Consider the following 18,991-nt stretch of genomic DNA (forward strand, 5'->3'; position numbering starts at 1 on the left):
GAAGTAATATCTCAATAACTTGTGGTTAAATGTAATTGTAGTTGGTGTTGGTTGGTGTAAATTTGCTGAAACTTAACGGACTTGAACAAATGAGATGGGAAGCTACACTGACTTAACTTGACTTACAACTTAACTTCACTTAACTTAAAAAGTCCATATTTCTGTTTTTGAACCCAAATTAGCAATAGAATGAAGTGAATAAGTTTTTCTTATTAATTAGCTTTTAATTTTAAATTTGCAGAAGATTTCTCCACTAAATTTTAAAAGAAATCACATTGAGTAAACTGTAGTCAATGCAATGCAACGTTCAACAGGAGTTCCGCACTAGTATTTTCTATGACCATAGACTAAATGTGTAAGCTTTTTCAAGCTTCATGAAAACAACGGATTAGTATGTATGGTAGTGCGTTAGATTGATTGCGCCGCAAATTATTTTCTCGGGTAAGTGATTCACTTTTTAAGTTATTGAAAAATTACAATTCTAACGAGTATCCCTACACTTAGTACACGTTTTGTGATTAGTGTAATGAATGTACTTGTAGTAAAATCTGCAACAAGATTGCGGGGTGTGTGCTCTATTTAGTGGTTTTAAACAATTAATGATGTAATTGCCCAGTTTGTAGTTAAATGCTTAACCGAATTATAGTATTAAAAGTAGTTTTTACTAGCATAATTGTTAAGTCGGTGTTTGTTAAACAAACAAACAATTAGGATATGGAGGTTAGAGTCAGTAGAGTCTGTTAACACAGAGTTTTGTTTCATTTTCAGTGTTGTATAAGGTGAGGAATGAATGTGGATTAATCAAAATAATTTTGATTTTGGAAAAAAGGGAACAAATTAACTAAATAAATATATTTTACCAGAATGGCAACCTTAGAACAACAGGCATCTAAACTTTTGGATTTCAATCAAAAATTGGACATCAATTTATTGGACAACATTGTTGGCTGTTTATATTCTGCTGTTGGGGATCAACAACGTGTTGCTCAGGATATACTGACTGCTTTGAAGGAACATCCTGATGCTTGGACTCGTGTTGATACAATACTTGAATATTCTCAAAATCAAGAAACTAAATATTATGCATTACAAATATTAGAACAAGTAATACTAACGAGATGGAAAATATTACCAAGAAATCAGTGTGAGGGTATAAAAAAATATATAGTTGGCCTTATCATTAAAAATTCATCAGATCCTGTTACGATGGAAAGCAACAAAGTTTATTTGAAAAAACTAAACATGATCCTTATTCAAGTTCTGAAAAGAGAATGGCCCCATAATTGGGAAACTTTTATCAGTGACATTGTGGGTGCCTCAAAGACGAATGAAAGTCTCTGTCAAAACAATATGGAAATATTCAAGTTGTTGAGTGAAGAAGTATTTATGTTTAGTACAGGCCAGCTCACACAAACAAAAGCTAAGCATCTAAAAGATACAATGTGTTCAGAATTCAGTCAAATCTTTCAGCTATGCCAATTTGTCTTGGAAAATTCACAAAATGCACCTTTAGTTGGAGTGACCTTAGACACTCTTTTGAGATTTTTAAATTGGATTCCACTTGGTTATATTTTCGAAATGAAATTGATAAGCACATTGATATTTAAGTTTCTGAACGTGCCGATGTTTAGGAATGTAACATTGAGCTGTCTTACTGAAATTGCCGGTGTCACAGTCAGCAATTATGATCAGCAGTTTGTTTATTTGTTTGTACAAACTATGGAACAACTTGAAGTTATGCTTCCTCTAACTACAAACATACGTGAAGCATATGTAGCTGGTCGAGATCAGGAACAAGTTTTTATTCAAAATCTTGCACTTTTCTTATGCACATATCTAAAAGAGCATGGTCCGCTCATAGAAAAGAGTGGATTAACAAACACTTTAATGAATGGTTTGAGGTATCTTGTCTTAATATCAGAGGTAGAAGATGTAGAAATTTTCAAAATTTGTCTTGAATATTGGAATGCTCTTGCTGCTGATTTGTACAAAATTGCGCCATGTTCGTCAAACTTGTACCATTTGGGTAAAAGTGGAGGCCGAAAAGCTTTGTATGCTGATGTCTTGAGCAGTGTTCGGTATATTATGATCTCGAGAATGGCAAAACCAGAAGAGGTGTTAGTTGTTGAAAATGAAAATGGTGAAGTTGTGAGAGAATTTATGAAGGACACAGACTCCATTAATTTGTATAAAAATATGAGAGAAACATTAGTTTACTTGACACATTTAGACTATTTAGATACTGAACGTATTATGACAGAGAAATTACAAAATCAAGTAAATGGTACTGAGTGGTCATGGAAGAACTTGAACACATTATGTTGGGCAATTGGATCTATTTCTGGAGCTCTATCTGAGGATGATGAAAAGAGATTTTTGGTTATTGTGATTAAAGAGCTTCTAGGTCTCTGTGAACAGAAAAAGGGAAAAGATAACAAAGCTATAATTGCTAGTAACATAATGTATGTCGTAGGACAATACCCACGCTTTCTTCGTGCACATTGGAAATTTTTAAAAACCGTTGTCAATAAACTTTTTGAATTCATGCATGAAACACATGATGGTGTCCAAGACATGGCGTGTGATACATTCATAAAAATTGCTATAAAATGCCGTCGACATTTTGTCACTACTCAAGTTGGAGAAGCCTGTCCTTTTATTGAAGAAATATTGGGCACCATTAGTACTATAATTTGTGATTTACAAACATTGCAAGTTCACACTTTTTATGAAGCTGTTGGATACATGATCAGTGCCCAAGTAGATCAAGTAGCCCAAGAACTTTTAATTGAAAAATACATGCTTCTGCCTAATCAAGTTTGGGATGATATTATATCTCAAGCTTCTCGTAATGTTGAAATCTTGAAAGACCCTGAAGCTGTTAAACAACTTGTAAGTATACTGAAAACAAATGTGCGTGCATGTCGTGCACTAGCACACCCATATGTTGTGCAATTAGGAAGGATATACCTTGACATGCTTAATGTTTACAAAGTAATGTCTGAAAATATAAGTCAAGCCATAGCTTTAAATGGCGTAGCAGTTACTAAACAACCTCTCATTAAGAATATGAGAATAATAAAAAAGGAAACTTTGAACCTTATTTCAAGTTGGGTTACACGCTCGATTGATAACAGTATGGTTTTGGAAAACTTTATTCCACCTCTTCTCGATGCTGTGCTTTTGGATTACCAAAGGACTGCTGTTCCTGAAGCTCGTGAGCCTGAAGTACTGTCTTGCATGGCAGCAATCGTGCACAGACTTGAAGGACATATAACTTCTGAAGTACCAAAAATATTTGATGCAGTCTTTGAATGTACTCTGGAAATGATTAACAAAGACTTTGAAGAGTATCCAGAACATAGAACAGAATTTTTCTTATTACTGCAGGCGGTCAATACAAACTGTTTCAAAGCATTTTTGAGCATACCACCAGCACAATTCAAGTTGGTTTTAGATTCCATAATCTGGGCATTTAAACATACAATGAGGAATGTGGCAGATACCGGTTTACAAATATTGTACCGACTGTTGTTAAATGTTGAGGAACATCCACAGGCAGCACAGAGTTTTTACAGAACCTACCTTTGTGACATTTTGGAGCATGTCTTCAGTGTAGTCACTGATACATCACATGGTGCAGGACTCACTATGCACGCTACAATCCTGGCTCACATTTTCTCATTGGTAGAGGCTGGCCGAGTTACTGTACCACTTGGACCCACACCAGACAATGTTCTTTATATTCAGGTAAAAATTTATACATTTTAGAACTTCATTCTAATGTTTTAGAGAATGTTAATAATGACCGTGTATTTCTGTATAAATCCAGTCTTAACCAACCAAAATAAAAATAAAAATGGTAATTAAAAAAGTACCTTCATTGGGATTTCATTTGGTTTAGGGGTTGGTACAATTTTTTTGAGGAATATGGTTTTTTGGTAAGTTCATGGACTTCGGTTACTTCTTTTTTATTAGTCTATCGGTACTACTTTTGTACTCTGCAGTTGTTGTGAGTATCACAAAATAAAATATTCAACTAAATGACAAATATAAAATTCTCTTCACGAACGACAAGTAAAAACTGCAAACAAGAAATTGTTAAATTTATTAGGCACAATATAAGGTTCAATTAGGTTTGGATGAAGTAGGCTTGGAGGATGGTGATAAATATAAAAAAAAAAAACCATCTCACTGATGTATTTTAGTATATTAGTCAAGACACAAATCACATTTGTCACTATTATAAACTTTCATTAAAACATTTTTTTTGTGGAAACTGAAAGATGGCGATAATTAACTGTATCTAGCAAACAAACTAGATGACATAAGTTAAATTATGTGATAATAAAATATTAATGTACTTAATTGAATATAGTTCATTCCAAAATTTGTGCTTGTTTGATGTCATTATATTATAATAATTGTAAATAGTCATAATTTAACTAAACTATGTTTTACTATATTTTAAAATTAATCAATGTTGAGAGAATTTGGGGCTCTGACATTCTGGTAGTAATTAGCTCTGTGGAATCTATAAGTGCAAGTTTTATTGGTAGTAGGGCATACTGTACGCCTACACGCAAATGTACACACAAGCCTGCCTATTTCTGCCGTGAAGAAGTGATGTGTGACATGAGATGGACAATAATATAATTGAAGTCAGTCATCTAATGTCTCAATATAGGTAGTTGGATTCACATTATTGATGTCTATGGTACACCTTTACTACTCTGGTAAGTATTTAACACTAGATGGTCAGTGAGATCCTTGATCTACATATGTTATAAGTAAATAAATAAAAACCTGGACGACTTCATGCTCTCAATGGTACATTCAGGATGTTTTGGTAATGGGCTCTTGTGACGCTAACTTAAGTAAAAGTAAAATTGATAATTATTTTTTTAGTTACTGATTACCTATGGTTGGCATCTAAAGTTGATCAACAGAAATATCTTTTTTTTTTATTAGTTATACTTGAATGTTCACATTAAAACACTCAATGTGCATAGTTTGACACATCCTGATTGTTTTTAATTAATAAAACTATTCTATTTCATTTTAGAATGTGAAGATTTATTATTAAATTATAAATAATTATTATGATTTCAGGAATATATCGCAAATCTCTTGAAAACAGCATTTTCACACTTAACTGATAACCAAATTAAAATTACTGTACAAGGCCTGTTCAACCTGAATCAAGATATACCTGCTTTCAAGGATCATCTCAGAGACTTCTTAGTTCAAATTAGAGTAAGTATCAAAAACAAAGGTAAATAATTAGTGAGATAAGCAATTCTAAAATCCTAAAATGTATGTGTCTTGACTCTAAGTTTTCAAGTTACACGTGGAACACGGCAGACAAATAAAAAAAAGCCTGTCAGTATATGAAAATTGGTATGATCAAGAAAAACTTTTAGTAAATTCTAATTTCTAGTGGAAAATATATTTTAAATTGAAAAATACAAAAGCCTGAGTCATTGTAACAAATGTAGCCATAATTGATATCATTAGCTGTTTTAAATAACAAATTGCACAGAATAATCTTGACACATACTAAATGATACAATGAAATTTCAGGAGTACACTGGTGAAGATGATAGCGATTTGTACTTGGAAGAGCGTTTGTTTGTATTACGTCAGGCACAAGAAGATAAGAGAACAGTGCAGTTGTCAGTGCCCGGCATTCTGAACCCTCATGAATTGCCTGAAGAGATGCAAGATTAATTAGAGATTACTGTAAACTCAGAAAATGGCAACAGTGTGCATAGATTAGATAATTTTATTCAGATAACTACAGTTTAAGGTGACATTAGGAAATTAGTGACATAAGCTGTAATCAATGGTGGTTTGTATTAGCTTCAAAATTAATATTTTATAAAGTCTGATAGAGACAATCATTGGAAATTCATGTTTTTCCATAATAGTAAAATAAAGTAAATAATATAATAAATAGTAAAATAAGTACTTAATAAAATGGTTATGAACTACTTGAAACAACTAACATTCAGTTAATTTGGGCAATTGTATTTTTTAATTGCTTGTTTCTTGCTTTGAGTGAGCCCATGTTTTTAATCAAAAAACTTATGCATTTTTTTTCTTTAGTTTTGCGCCTATAAGGTTTTCGTGTCAGACATAGATTAAGATATGTTCATACAATATTCAGTTGGGTTTTTCGGTATTAATGTATCTGACTGTATTAACACTAGTTTAGTAATTATACTGTGTCCTGTTGCCATTGATTTATTGTCTATGTCTTGGGCTCTTAAAATATTACCATTTATGATAGTTTGTATAAGAGATTGCTAGGTTCCGATGCAAGAAGATGAATGCAAGTGAATTTAAACGACAGCAGAACATGATTTAGTGAGTATATTTTAATAGCTTAAGACATTTTCTGAGCCGTACATATTTATAGATTGTAAACTGCATCAATTTACATTGTTAGAAATTATAGAAAATCTGTTTTTAAGTAATCTTCAAATGTAAGTAATGCTAATCTCTGTGATGTAACCAGTGTCAGATGTCAATATGTGCGCTGCAGAATCGAAGTATTACATGTAGATTCTAGGAAAACACAATGGATCGATGTTAGTAATATTTTTGTTTTGTTTAATGTTGTAATAACCAATTTCATTGTATGTTGGAAATTAAATCACGGGATGATTTCCTGATGAATTTTGGGTCCGATTAACTCAAGTCTTTCAATTTTGTGTTTGGAATAAACATTCAATAAAAAGTGCTTTTTTATTTATTAAATTGACTACATACCTGTACTTGACCCGTACTAATATACTGTAATAAGATACTATAATAAATAATACAATATTAAATGCCAGACATTTCTATCTGATGATTTGCAAGCGAAGTAAATTGCCCCTTAGAAATAAGGTGACACTACAAAACTTGCATACGCTCCGTCATGACCTATGCAAGTGTAGTGTTCGCTCACGCGGCCCGCACTAACTTGAAACCCCTTCAAACCATTCAATCCCGTTTTTGCAGGATAGCAGTTGGAGCCCCGTGGTTCGTCAGGAACGACGACCTGGTCCTAGAGTAATCAGTAAGTATCTACAGTTGGCTCAATGCGCCATTTCGATAAAGCGGCACGACACGAGAACTCTCTTATCGTGGCTGACGGTAACTATATAGCCGATCCTGTGGACCAAATGGTAAACAGTCTACGTCGCCCAAAACACGTCATCTCGGATCCTCCCGATCCACTAACGGTGCTTTAAGGTACCCCAAGCACCGGCAATCGTTCTCGTCAAACCCGTCGTTTGCGACGAAGGGCTCGGCGATTAAATTAACCCACAGACACAGCCCACTGAGTTTCTCGCCGGATCTTCTCAGTGAGTCGCGTTTCCAATCCGGTGGTAGATTCTGCACGGCTCTTGCCAGGGTTCGTGCTAGCCACATCGTCAGGTTTGAGCCCCGTAAGGTCACCTACTAGCCCGGCGACGTTGACATGGCCTCCCTAGACCATCAGCTTAGGTAGAAAAAAAAGTCAGACATTATCATATAAAATATGAATTAGGACAAAAAACTGTAAAGTATCAGCTGGCCTTTTTCTTGTCGAATTTCAGCGAGTCCCATTTCCATTCCAGTGGTAGAGTAATTTGCGTAGCAGCTGCCTTTGAGGTGTCAATTTCCACTCGTATAGTAATTAGTATACTCTGTGAGCTCAGCCGGCTGAGCCCTCGATTTCGAACACTCATCCTGGTGAAGCCAGAAAGGCCCTAATAGAAGCTTAAAAGTAGCAAACGTGAATGCCGTCAACAATCTTGAGGCTATCTCCTGTGGTCGAAGTCTGAACTATATTGTATAATGCGTTCTCACTCCCCGACTTAAAAACACAGGACTCAGATAATAATACACTTAGGTATTATAATAAATCATGAAGACCGCTACAGCTTACCGCTACCTTAATATATATATATATTTATTGCTTAGATGGATGGACGAGCTCACAGCCTACCTGGTGTTAAGTGGTTACTGGAGCCCATAGACATCTACAACGTAAATGCGCCACCCACCTCGAGATATAAGTTCTAAGGTTACAACGGCTACCCCACCCTTCGAACCGAAATGCATTGCTGCTTCACGGCGGAAATAGGCGGGGTGGTGGTACCTACCCGTGCGGAATCCCAAGAGGTCCTACCACCAGTGAAAAATACACTGCGGGACCTTAATACGCTCTACCACTAGTAAATAATTGATTAAATCTGGTATACACATGATTCAATCATTAACTTATGATTTTACCATGTATAATTCATAAGTTTTGTTAAATGTTCTGTTTTAATTGAACATTCCCGAACATCTGCCCGGGTTTTGTATATTGCGACTTCATAAAAAGCAGGCAGGTATAAAAAGCAGGTATTTGAAAATACCATGTGATCTGTGTTCAGGTTCTGATAGGGTTCTGTTCTGCTTCTTGGTTTGTTCAAAATGGTAATTTCTAGCAGAAGTAGCAGGGCCATAATTGTCAGAGTCTAGTTTAAAAAAATATACTACAATAATCTTTCAAGACGTGATCAACGATATAATTGATACTCATGGAGTTAATAAATAAATTAGGAACTCTATATTGATAGGTACTATATTGTGGATAAAATTGACTGAAATAAGATGAAATGAAATGGTTTCATTTAATATCAGTTCATTGTCGGTTAATAAGCCAACCATAAGAAACACTAAATTAACAATATAAAACAATTAAAACATCCTACCTACTCTCTTCACATTCACCCCAAACTCCTAACGATGTCACCAGTTATCGTGCATCAGTCCACATACGTATTATGTAGTGTATAGTATACATATCACACTGGAAAAGATCGCTCTTAGCGATAAGACCGCCAATTGTATTTTTTTATAATTATTGTCTCGCATTGCTTATTTATTTCTGTATAATAAATAATACTTTCCCCCTCTCTCAGATCATAAAACAGTAGTAGTATCTCTAAAATTTGTGCAATCACTAATTCATTCAGTTTTGTGTATTATCTATGAATCTGTTGTCACCACCCTATCCGAATTAAACTTCAATCGTTCAGTCAAAAAGGAAATTGCTTTACGTTCTTACGTACCTGCGTAGGTACCTACATATAATCTTAAACCAGTGAAGCATTATGTTATTGTAAATGAAATATCTTCAAGTCATACAATAAAGTGTAAACTAGTTAAATTGTTTTTTTGTTATCATGTCTGAAGCTGAAAAAATGTTATCTACTCAGTCTGGTCCTCCTGAAAATGAATCATCAGAGAACTCTGAAAACATAAGCCACGATGGTTCAAGTGTGGTTGCTGCAGATGATAATCTCGATGTAAGATTGTATTTCATAAAATAGTTCGAATGAAAGATGACCAAGTACATATTTTGCCTAAAAGTGTAAAAAAATTAATTTTTAATTCGCCATTTTGTGCAAATAGTTGTCCCGACAAAAGAATAAAAATGCTTTGAAAATATTTACTATCCTTTTTGGTTGTAATGAATATTAAATGACCATGACCTGTTTGTTTTACAGATTAATGCTCGCGTTGAAGAGGAACGTCGTAGAATGCAACCAACTAAATTAGAATCATTCTTTGCCATTACAAAATCATTGATAATCAGAGCTTTAGTAGTTTATTTTATTACTTCTATGTTTAGACAGCCATCTGCTCCAAAAACAGATATCAATAATCCATCTAGTGCCCCAAGAGCACCAGCTGTGAATATGTTTGCAAATGGAACTATACTAGACATGTACTGTTATCTGTCTGAACAAGAATTTAATACAAATTTTGACAATTCAAATTTAATTTGGCAGCACAGTGGTTTGGTGTATGGAGATTGGTATTCAGGTCCGAATGGTGATGGATCATACAGTCACTCAGCAAGCATAACACCATCATTTGCGTTAAAAAATAATGGATCCATTTATCTACATGTTTATATTGTACCTTCTGGGAAATCACCGGATCCTAACAATAGACAAAACTTTGCTGGCCCTTACATCTCTGTTGAGAAAAAGATGTTAAATAAATATAAGAAGTTGAAGTATCAAAAGACTCTAAATTTACTAACAGGTCAAACAGAGAAATCTGAAGAAGAAATTAAGAAAGCTGAAACTGTAAAAGAAGAAATTGTTTCACATTGGCATCCTAACTTAACTATTAATTTGGTAAATGACCAAACAAATTGGGTACAAGGGAGTGTACCACCACCTCTAGATGAATTCATTTATTTTCTACCTGATGGTAAACAATATAAACCTGCTGTATTTTTAAATGATTACTGGAATATGATGCGTGATTATGTACCTATTAATAAAACAACAGAAGTTCTTAACTTACAATTGACATATCAACCACTTAGTCTGTTCAAGTGGCAACTTTATACTGCACAGGCAATGAGAGACAAGCTTAGCATGTTTTCTGCTTTAGGGGCTGAAGAACAGGATGAAGACCAGGACACTGTAAAGGAATTGTTACTTGACACTTCTCCATATTTGCTGGCATTGACAATCTCAGTTTCAATTTTACACTCTATATGTGAACTTTTAGCATTCAAAAATGATATACAGTTTTGGAACAACAGGCAGTCTTTAGAAGGATTATCTGTCCGTTCAGTATTTTTTAATGTTTTCCAGTCTACAATTGTACTCCTCTATGTTCTGGATAATGAAACCAATGTAATGGTTAGAATATCGTGTTTCATTGGATTATTAATTGAAATTTGGAAAATAAATAAAGTTATGGATGTTAAGATAAATAGAGAAAGCCGTATACTGGGCATTCCAAAACTGTCATTTACTGACAAGGGATCATATGTGGAATCTAGCACTAAACAATATGACATGTTGGCTTTTCGTTATTTGAGTTGGGCATGTTTTCCACTCTTGATTGGCTATGGTGTTTATTCATTACTGTATCAGGAACATAAAGGGTGGTATTCCTTCATATTGAACATGATGTATGGCTATCTTTTGACATTTGGATTCATTATGATGACCCCACAATTATTCATCAATTATAAGTTAAAATCGGTGGCCCATCTTCCTTGGCGAATGATGACATACAAATTTCTGAACACATTCATTGATGATATTTTTGCATTTGTAATCAAAATGCCAACTATGTATAGATTGGGATGTTTTAGAGATGGTAAGTGCTTAGTTTTTGTTAGCATAATATACATAATACAAGTATTGGGAATGTAAATTATTGAATTATCATATTTCATGAAAAGTTAAAACTGGTTCTGAAATAGTTATCTTGTAAACTATTATGACAACTTCACTATTAAGGCCTGCCCTATCTTAAAATTTTCATCCTGTACATTATTCACATGCACTATACATATTGTTTTTTTGCAACATTCGTAATAAACCCTTTTTTTTACAGATATAGTATTCTTTATCTTTTTGTACCAACGCTGGATTTACAAGGTTGACCACAAACGTGTTAATGAATTTGGCTTTTCTGGTGAAATGGAAGAGCAACAGAAGCAAGCTAAAAATGGAGCTCTAGCTATTACTGAATCTGAAGATATTGCCAACAAGAAGAATGATTAATGTGTAAAAATGTCACAAAATTGCTGTTTTTAGATTTAACTGTTCATGTATTCCTTTCTTGATTTATTTATTTTTATCTATCAGGGCTGTGGGAGTGCAATATTTTGTGGATGTATTAATAATAAATACAGTAATTTTGGGACGGGTATAGCATGATAGTACCAATTAAATGCAAACAATAGGTAGTTCAAGCTTCAAATAATTTTTTTCAACATTTTGGATTCATCAACTAGTTCATTCGTCGGCTGTTAACATAACTCAAGTACAGCTATATTTTAATACTTGAGGTCTAAGTCTCGGTTAAATGTAATAATGTTCTTCCTATTCAAATTTAACAATACACCCCCTCATCATTAATGTTTAATTTGATCTACCTATTGCAGTAGTGAGATAGAATAATATATAGAGAAATTAGCAATCAAATAGAATTTGCGGTTGTATTTAAGAAATGTTTTTTGCCTGTTCAAGAATTTATCTGAATTTAGTTACATATTTAATGTATTCAGTATTAAACTTTAATTTCCTGAAATGAATAGTTTTTGTAGTTATTGTAAACATTGTTGATAGTTATAGTGGGAGTGTTAGTAATATTTAATATTTAGATTCAAAATTATCTATTTGCATTAATAAGATTTAATATGCAACACCCTGACATTTCATTATTTCTAATAGTGTAAATATTTGTAATACAGGACTGAGGGAACTGTTCCTAAAAATAACGAGTAGCAGTATGGGTTTTGCGTATTTAGATTACACTGTATTTTATACTGGAAGATTTGTAATACGATTTGAAATGTTATTAGATTCATCGAATTCATTAAAAAATCTGATTGATGTTCTGTAGTTCTCATAAAATGTAATAAATAACCAAATAATATTACCCTGTTATGTTGCTTGTATGCTGACGTTTCGGCTTTGGGAATGGTTCCCTTTCATTATGTAGAAACATTGTCATGAATTAATTGTTACAGAAAATATATACCCATCTTATGGTAAATTATCTGAATTGAATTTTATTGAAGTTGTTATTTAAACTATTTCAGACCATAGGAAATTATGAAATTTATAACATTTTCGCAATTGTCTTGTTTAAATAGTAGAAACAGACAGTAAATAATATAGAACAAAAAAATTTTCAGCATTATTGATTGTAAAGTTATTGAATGATAATAGAATCAAAATTAGGTTATCTATATTTTCCGCGCTTTGAATGATCTTAATATAATTATTATTATAATTTCAGTTTTAAAATTGTTTTTTTTTTAATATTAAAAAACCAAGACTAGGTATAGTAATCGGCAAACTTCTTGAGCAAATGACCTTGATTGCGCAGAACCGAATTTTAGATCACTTTGGTGGTGAGGGTGAGGCGCGACGGCAGGGGAAATCGTATCGAGCGCGTTATTGGTAGATCAGTCGAACCTTGCGTCCCGCACCGCGCCCTCATTCCGCTTGCTCCCAAAAGTACGCTTGCGTACAGTGGAAAGTCTATCGTTATTAATCGTTAAGTTATTTGTTATAATTGCTTGTGGACTTTGTTGCCATTGCTATTTGTTGAGTGTTTGTTGATTTTTTATAAAACATACATTATGCCGTGACAAACTGGTGTAGTACTTAAAAGAAAGGGTAGAAATTTGGTGTACGATGTATATTGCTTCATTATAAAACAGGGGAAGAATGAATAGACAGACTTCGGAAGTCACAAAACCATCAGTGAGTACTGTTAGGTGCATTATTAACGAAGCTAAAGGCTCTGGCTTGCTCGCCGTGTTTCGGACTCCGGGTAAGAAAAGATCAGGGAAGAAGAAAGTTACCGGAATGGATAGTTTCGTTCAATCTGTAATAAAAAGATGTAATCATAATAACTACATAACAAGCAGCGAAACTCCGTACCGTAGAAAGGCTTCGAAAAATTTAAAGAAGATATAAATTTTAATGGCTCGGAATGAAGCTTACGACGAATTATGAAAGAGCTAGGCTTCAGATGGAAAAAAAGAACAGAAAATAATCGGAAGCTGGTAAATGAAAAAAGTAACATTCGATTACTACGAATCGAATATCTTCAAAAAATAATTAATTATAGACAAAAAAGAAGACCGAATCGACCGAGTTGTAAACTACGCCGATGAGCCCTATTTCGACTCATCACGATGATAGCGACTCGGGTGATGAAAACAGTGATGATGATGATGGTCAAGATTATGATAACGAAAAAAAAATTACAAATACCAGCTTCGCTTCAACTGAACCAAGACCTGGCAACAGCTCTAGTTTTGACTTAATAGAAGGAATATCTATTTTACCCCAAGATAAAATTATTACAATTATTAACCTATATGTTTTGTTGATGTTCTAATAAATATATAAATAAATACATATGTTGATTTTAATAATTTAATAGCATTATGACGCAGAGTAAGTAATGTTTTTGCACGTGAGTGTACCATGCGCAAACTTACCCCCACTACGTCGACAAATGCTCAAGAAGTTTGCCGGTTATTATACCTAGTCATTAAAAGGGTTCTTTGGGGTTAATGCTGTATCGTTTATCTGAAATCGGATGATTACATGTTTGTTGAGAAAAATCTCAATTACATTGGATCAGAACTTATTTCGCGTTAGTGTCATTACTACGGGTACAACATGGACGTTATAGCATGCTTGCAGCCTGCCCTATATGGGAAAGCCATGTTACTTTTTTTTTTCCTACCTAGCTGAGAGCCTTGAGAGGCTATTTCAGCGTAACCATAACTAGTAGGTGAGCTTACGGGACTCAAACCTGACGAAGTTGCTAACACGAATCATAGCAAGAGCCATGCTTCGCAGAATCAACCACCGGATCGGAAACGCGACCAACTGAGAAGATCCGGCGAGAAACTCAGTGGCCTGTGTCTGAGGGTACGTTACACAGATATCAACGTATTGCTGCGGAGCGCTGTAGGTGGGTGCAATATTAAGCGAAGGGTCATGGCGTGCGATTTTTTAATTCTGTGTGTCTCAACTCCAGTAGTGGGAGGCGGGGCGAGAAAGAACACGCTGTATGGGATCCTGGGACAACATTGGAAGCTCAATCCGACTCCTAGACCCTTACGTGTTTCGTGTGCCCACCAAATGCCGGTTAGAGGTGGCGAGGAAGATCGAAGAACTTATACGTTTCTCTTCATGCGTCTTCTGAAAAAGCAACCAAATTATACCTTTCATTTTAATGTGGTCAATGTAGATGGATTATTTTCTGCTGCGTTGTGTTGTCAAGGTTCAAAGAAATTCAGTTTCCAATGAAGTTTCAAATCGATGTTTGTTTTGTAATATCCCTCTTAATATTATAAATTTGAAATAATCAAAAAATATTTTCGCGTTTTTTTTTACTCAATCTAGCATTATTCGTTAAACTTATAAATTTCGATTAAATTTCACCTTGGAAAACATGAAATATTAAGAGAAAAGAAGCCGCACGCAGAAGCTACTTTATACTAGGAGTGGGTAATATCGGTTTTGCCGCGTATCGAATCGTATCTATATATCGAGGATCAATATCGGATATTGAATCTATATATTTTCTGAATCTATATATTGATGGATGCTAGTAGATTTTCTCGATTCATGATATTTGAGATTTGAAACGATACGCTGATATAATATCGTAGTAGATATAGATTTAAGTCAACGTTATACGGTTGGTTTTCTGATATCAATTTATAATATGATCTTAAAGTAATAAAAAGAACATGAAAATAAAAATATCAAAAAAACTTTCCTTCATGCTTTTACCAGGCTTAGGACTGGCTACATTATTTTCAGTTTTTAGTATTTTGTGTCTTAATTTAAAATTACAAAATATACCAAAAGAGTGTAGATTTCAAAAGTTTAATACAAACACAAGAAATAAACTCAATTATTTGGATTCAACTAAAAATAGAAAAATGTGTACTTTAAAAATCAAACACAAAAAACTTTTAAGTATTTATAAACACTTGTCCAAAAATTCTAGTTCAAGGTCAAAGCGCGTGAAATTAAATTCAACGATGCAAATAGGCTATACTGCATTCAAGTTAGGGTCGAAAGTTGAAACTTCTTTCCTAAATTGTATCCTGCTGATACGCTAAGAATAATCTACAGACTTATGGACTTAAATATAAGGTTTACAATTGTATGGATAATGCCTGTTTCTGTTTCATTCATCACATGATATCCCTATCGTGCGCTCACTCACTCTGGCCGATTCGATACGAACCAAACGAATATTGCTGATATTAACGAATCGGTACGATATGCCGATGCGCATATCGAGCAATATCGTGTATCGGCTGATATCGAAATATAGGTTTCGATTCACGAATCGGTACGATATGCCACGATGCCGATGCGCATCACATCGAGCAATATCGTGTATCGGCTGATATCGATATATAGATTTCGTGCGGGGCGATATCGGATTCAACGATATTGCTGCGATATATAGATATTGAATCTATATACGATTTATATCACCCACTCCTACTTTATACTAATACTAAGTCCCGTATACTACTAATAAAAGTGTTTTGAAACATCACTGAGTTAGTTTTTTTTATTGCTTAGGTGGGTGTACGACCACAAATAAAATATTAACAAATCACCATAATTCAACTATTTGTCTTCGAGTCGACTTATATATTAGGGGTTAAAGTAGGAAATTGCTGATTTGTACTGAAGAATTGAAATTCGTTTTTCTTTTCATTCAACATAATAATATTTATTTAATCAAAATATTTACCATTACATATTATCTATAAATTGCTGCCATCTAATAGGAAGGTCATTTATGCCTTTGCGATAGAACTCTGGTGATCTAGATTCTACAAACTGTGTGAAAGCATTTTGTACTGCCTCCTGGGAAGCAAACTTTCTATCACGTAGAAAATTGTCCAAATCAAAATAATAATAATATAACTCTTTATTTGACACCACATGTACAGAGTAAGTACCACCACCCTGCCTATTTCTGCCGTGAAGCAGTAATGCGTTTCGGTTTGAAGGGTGGGGCAGCTGTTGTAACTATACTTGAGACCTTAGAACTTGTATCTCAAGGTGGGTGGCGCATTTACGTTGTGGATGTCTATGGGCTCCAGTAACCACTTAACACCAGGTGGGCTGTGAGATCGTCCACCCATCTAAGCAATAAAAAAAAAATATATAACACAAATACGGTGACATAAATTGGCGGCCTTATCGCTGAAAGCGATCTCTTCCAGGCAACCTTGCAGGGAGAAGAATAAGCAAACTAGCATGGACGGTGCTATATCATAATAAACTTACTTAAAAATATATACTTATATACACATATGAAAAATAAATATATATAGATAGACTTACATTCGATTAAATATAAATAAATACTAAAAATATGCAAGTAAATACAAAATAAGTCCGTTCCGTCCGTTGGAGCAAGGTCTGGCGAATACAGAGGGTGACGAATGGTTTCTAATTGCAGTTCCTGTAGAGTTAAAACCGATTCTCGTGCTGTATGAGTCCCGCGTTATCATGGAGCAATAATGGTGAAGATCGATTTTTTTTTTTTTTTTTTTTTTTATTGCTTAGATGGGTGGACGAGCTCACAGCCCACCTGGTGTTAAGTGGTTACTGGAGCCCATAGACATCTACAACGTAAATGCGCCACCCACCTTGAGATATCAGTTGTAAGGTCTCAGTATAGTTACAACGGCTGCCCCACCCTTCAAACCGAAACGCATTACTGCTTCACGGCAGAAATAGGCAGGGCGGTGGTACCTACCCGCGCGGACTTACAACAGGTCCTACCACCAGTAATTACGCAAATTATAATTTTGCGGGTTTGATTTTTATTACACGATGTTATTCCTTCACCGTGGAAGTCAATCGTGAACATTTGTTGAGTACGTATTTCATTAGAAAAATTGGTACCCGCCTGCGGGATTCGAACACCGGTGCATCGCTTCAACACGAATGCACCGGACGTCTTATCCGTTAGGTCACGACGACTTAATGAGTCGGGGCTGTTTCACTACAAATTTTGCAATCATTGTTAGGAGTTCGGCACAGTAGACATCTGCTTATTGACTATTTCTTGACCAGATCGGAGAAAGCTATAGCGAATAACACCATGCCGAGATCACCAAACAGTTACTATTACCTTTTTATTGGTAAGCTTTGCTTTAGGGCACTGTTGCGGCGTTTGACCTGGGGTCAGCCATTGCATTTTTCGCTTACGGTTATCGTAAAGAATCCACTTTTCATCACATGTCACAATTCGATCCAATATTTCTTCATTTCCGTTTCGATTCAACGAGGCAACACAAGTTTCAACACGTTTCTTTCTGCAGTTCAGTCAAATCATGAGGCACCCATTTTTCATATTTTTTTATTTTATTGTATTGACGCAAATGAGTCAGTATTGTTGGTAAGGTAACGTTAAACCATGCCTCTAATTCCTGGGTAGTTTGGCTCGGATTGGCTTCTACCATACTTCGCCTACCCTACGCCTCCTCTTTCAATTCGTTGTTATTCACGTGTGTGGGTGGTCTTCTACGTGGTTCGTTCTTCAAATCAAAATTTCCACCACGAAAGCGTTTAAACCAAAATCGCACGGTGCGCTCATTAGTAGTCCCCTCTCCAAACGCAACATCGATATTGCGAGCTGTTCCTGCAGCGTTAGTTCCGCGTCAGAGCTCGTATTAAAAAATCACTCGAATTTTCGAAGTATCCATCTTTCTTGTCTAAGCTGAATAAAAAAAAAAAAAAATCGGTAATCGAATGCGGCACATTTTTTAAAAGAAGAACCCCATTCGAAGTACCAATTACAATAAAACGGCAATTTCATACTTTAAGCCCTATTACTCGTAATTAGTCAATATTTGGCGCAAAATGGGTGAAGTAAAAACTTGTATTCCACCCGGACGAAGTTGCGCGTGGAAGCTAATCATTGTACTATATTGTTACTTAATTAGTTACTATTGTGTTGGAAGCTAATTTACTGTATAATGCCATAGGAGTACAAATTGCAGGTAGCCTGTGGCGTGAGTTAGGATAGGTAAGATTTAGAGTAGAGTCAATGTGGAATATTAACTTGACAAGAAATGTGTATCAATTCCGCATATAGCGACACTTTCCACCCTCACCTCAAGCCACATCTTATCATATCTTATATATATATATATAAAAATGAATTGCTGTTCGTTAATCTCGTTAAAACTCGAGAACGGCTGGACCGATTTGGCTAATTTTGGTCTTGAATTATTTGTGGAAGTTCAGAGAAGGTTTAAAAGGTAGATAAGTATTAAAATGTTCGGAATTAAATAAAAATAACAATTTTATTTTTTCTTTGATGTGAGTCGTCTATTATCAAAGGTGGCAATCTGTGCATTTGGACAAAAAAATGTTATTGATATGTCAATACAGATTGATTTGAATAT

The 18,991-nt window shown here is 34.7% G+C and overlaps 2 protein-coding genes across 2 annotated transcripts; both read left to right on the top strand.

Moving 5' to 3' along the window:
• Window positions 1-281: 281 nt before the first annotated feature.
• LOC101740002 (exportin-1) lies at window positions 282-6,742 on the top strand. Its single transcript, XM_004925483.5, has 4 exons — window positions 282-441; window positions 769-3,750; window positions 5,113-5,256; window positions 5,584-6,742. Exons 2-4 carry the CDS (start codon window positions 865-867, stop codon window positions 5,728-5,730), a joined length of 3,177 nt encoding a protein of 1,058 aa, XP_004925540.2. The 5' UTR covers window positions 282-441; window positions 769-864; the 3' UTR covers window positions 5,731-6,742.
• Window positions 6,743-8,998: 2,256 nt separating this feature from the next.
• LOC101745612 (putative lipid scramblase CLPTM1) lies at window positions 8,999-12,564 on the top strand. Its single transcript, XM_021347564.3, has 3 exons — window positions 8,999-9,332; window positions 9,534-11,154; window positions 11,395-12,564. Exons 1-3 carry the CDS (start codon window positions 9,210-9,212, stop codon window positions 11,562-11,564), a joined length of 1,914 nt encoding a protein of 637 aa, XP_021203239.2. The 5' UTR covers window positions 8,999-9,209; the 3' UTR covers window positions 11,565-12,564.
• Window positions 12,565-18,991: the final 6,427 nt, after the last annotated feature.

Source organism: Bombyx mori, chromosome 12 (assembly GCF_030269925.1).
Source record: "Bombyx mori chromosome 12, ASM3026992v2".
NCBI classification, from domain to species: Eukaryota; Metazoa; Arthropoda; class Insecta; order Lepidoptera; family Bombycidae; genus Bombyx; species Bombyx mori.

What these genes read in the sequence shown, in the direction of transcription:
- LOC101740002 (XM_004925483.5), top strand. Translation starts at nt 865, where the DNA reads ATGGCAACCTTAGAACAACAGGCATCTAAACTTTTGGATTTCAATCAA. An exon ending in ACAATGTTCTTTATATTCAG is followed by an intron (nt 3,751 to 5,112) that starts GTAAAAATTTAT and finishes TTATGATTTCAG; the next exon opens with GAATATATCGCAAATCTCTT. An exon ending in ACTTCTTAGTTCAAATTAGA is followed by an intron (nt 5,257 to 5,583) that starts GTAAGTATCAAA and finishes ATGAAATTTCAG; the next exon opens with GAGTACACTGGTGAAGATGA.
- LOC101745612 (XM_021347564.3), top strand. Translation starts at nt 9,210, where the DNA reads ATGTCTGAAGCTGAAAAAATGTTATCTACTCAGTCTGGTCCTCCTGAA. An exon ending in CTGCAGATGATAATCTCGAT is followed by an intron (nt 9,333 to 9,533) that starts GTAAGATTGTAT and finishes TTTGTTTTACAG; the next exon opens with ATTAATGCTCGCGTTGAAGA. An exon ending in ATTGGGATGTTTTAGAGATG is followed by an intron (nt 11,155 to 11,394) that starts GTAAGTGCTTAG and finishes TTTTTTTTACAG; the next exon opens with ATATAGTATTCTTTATCTTT.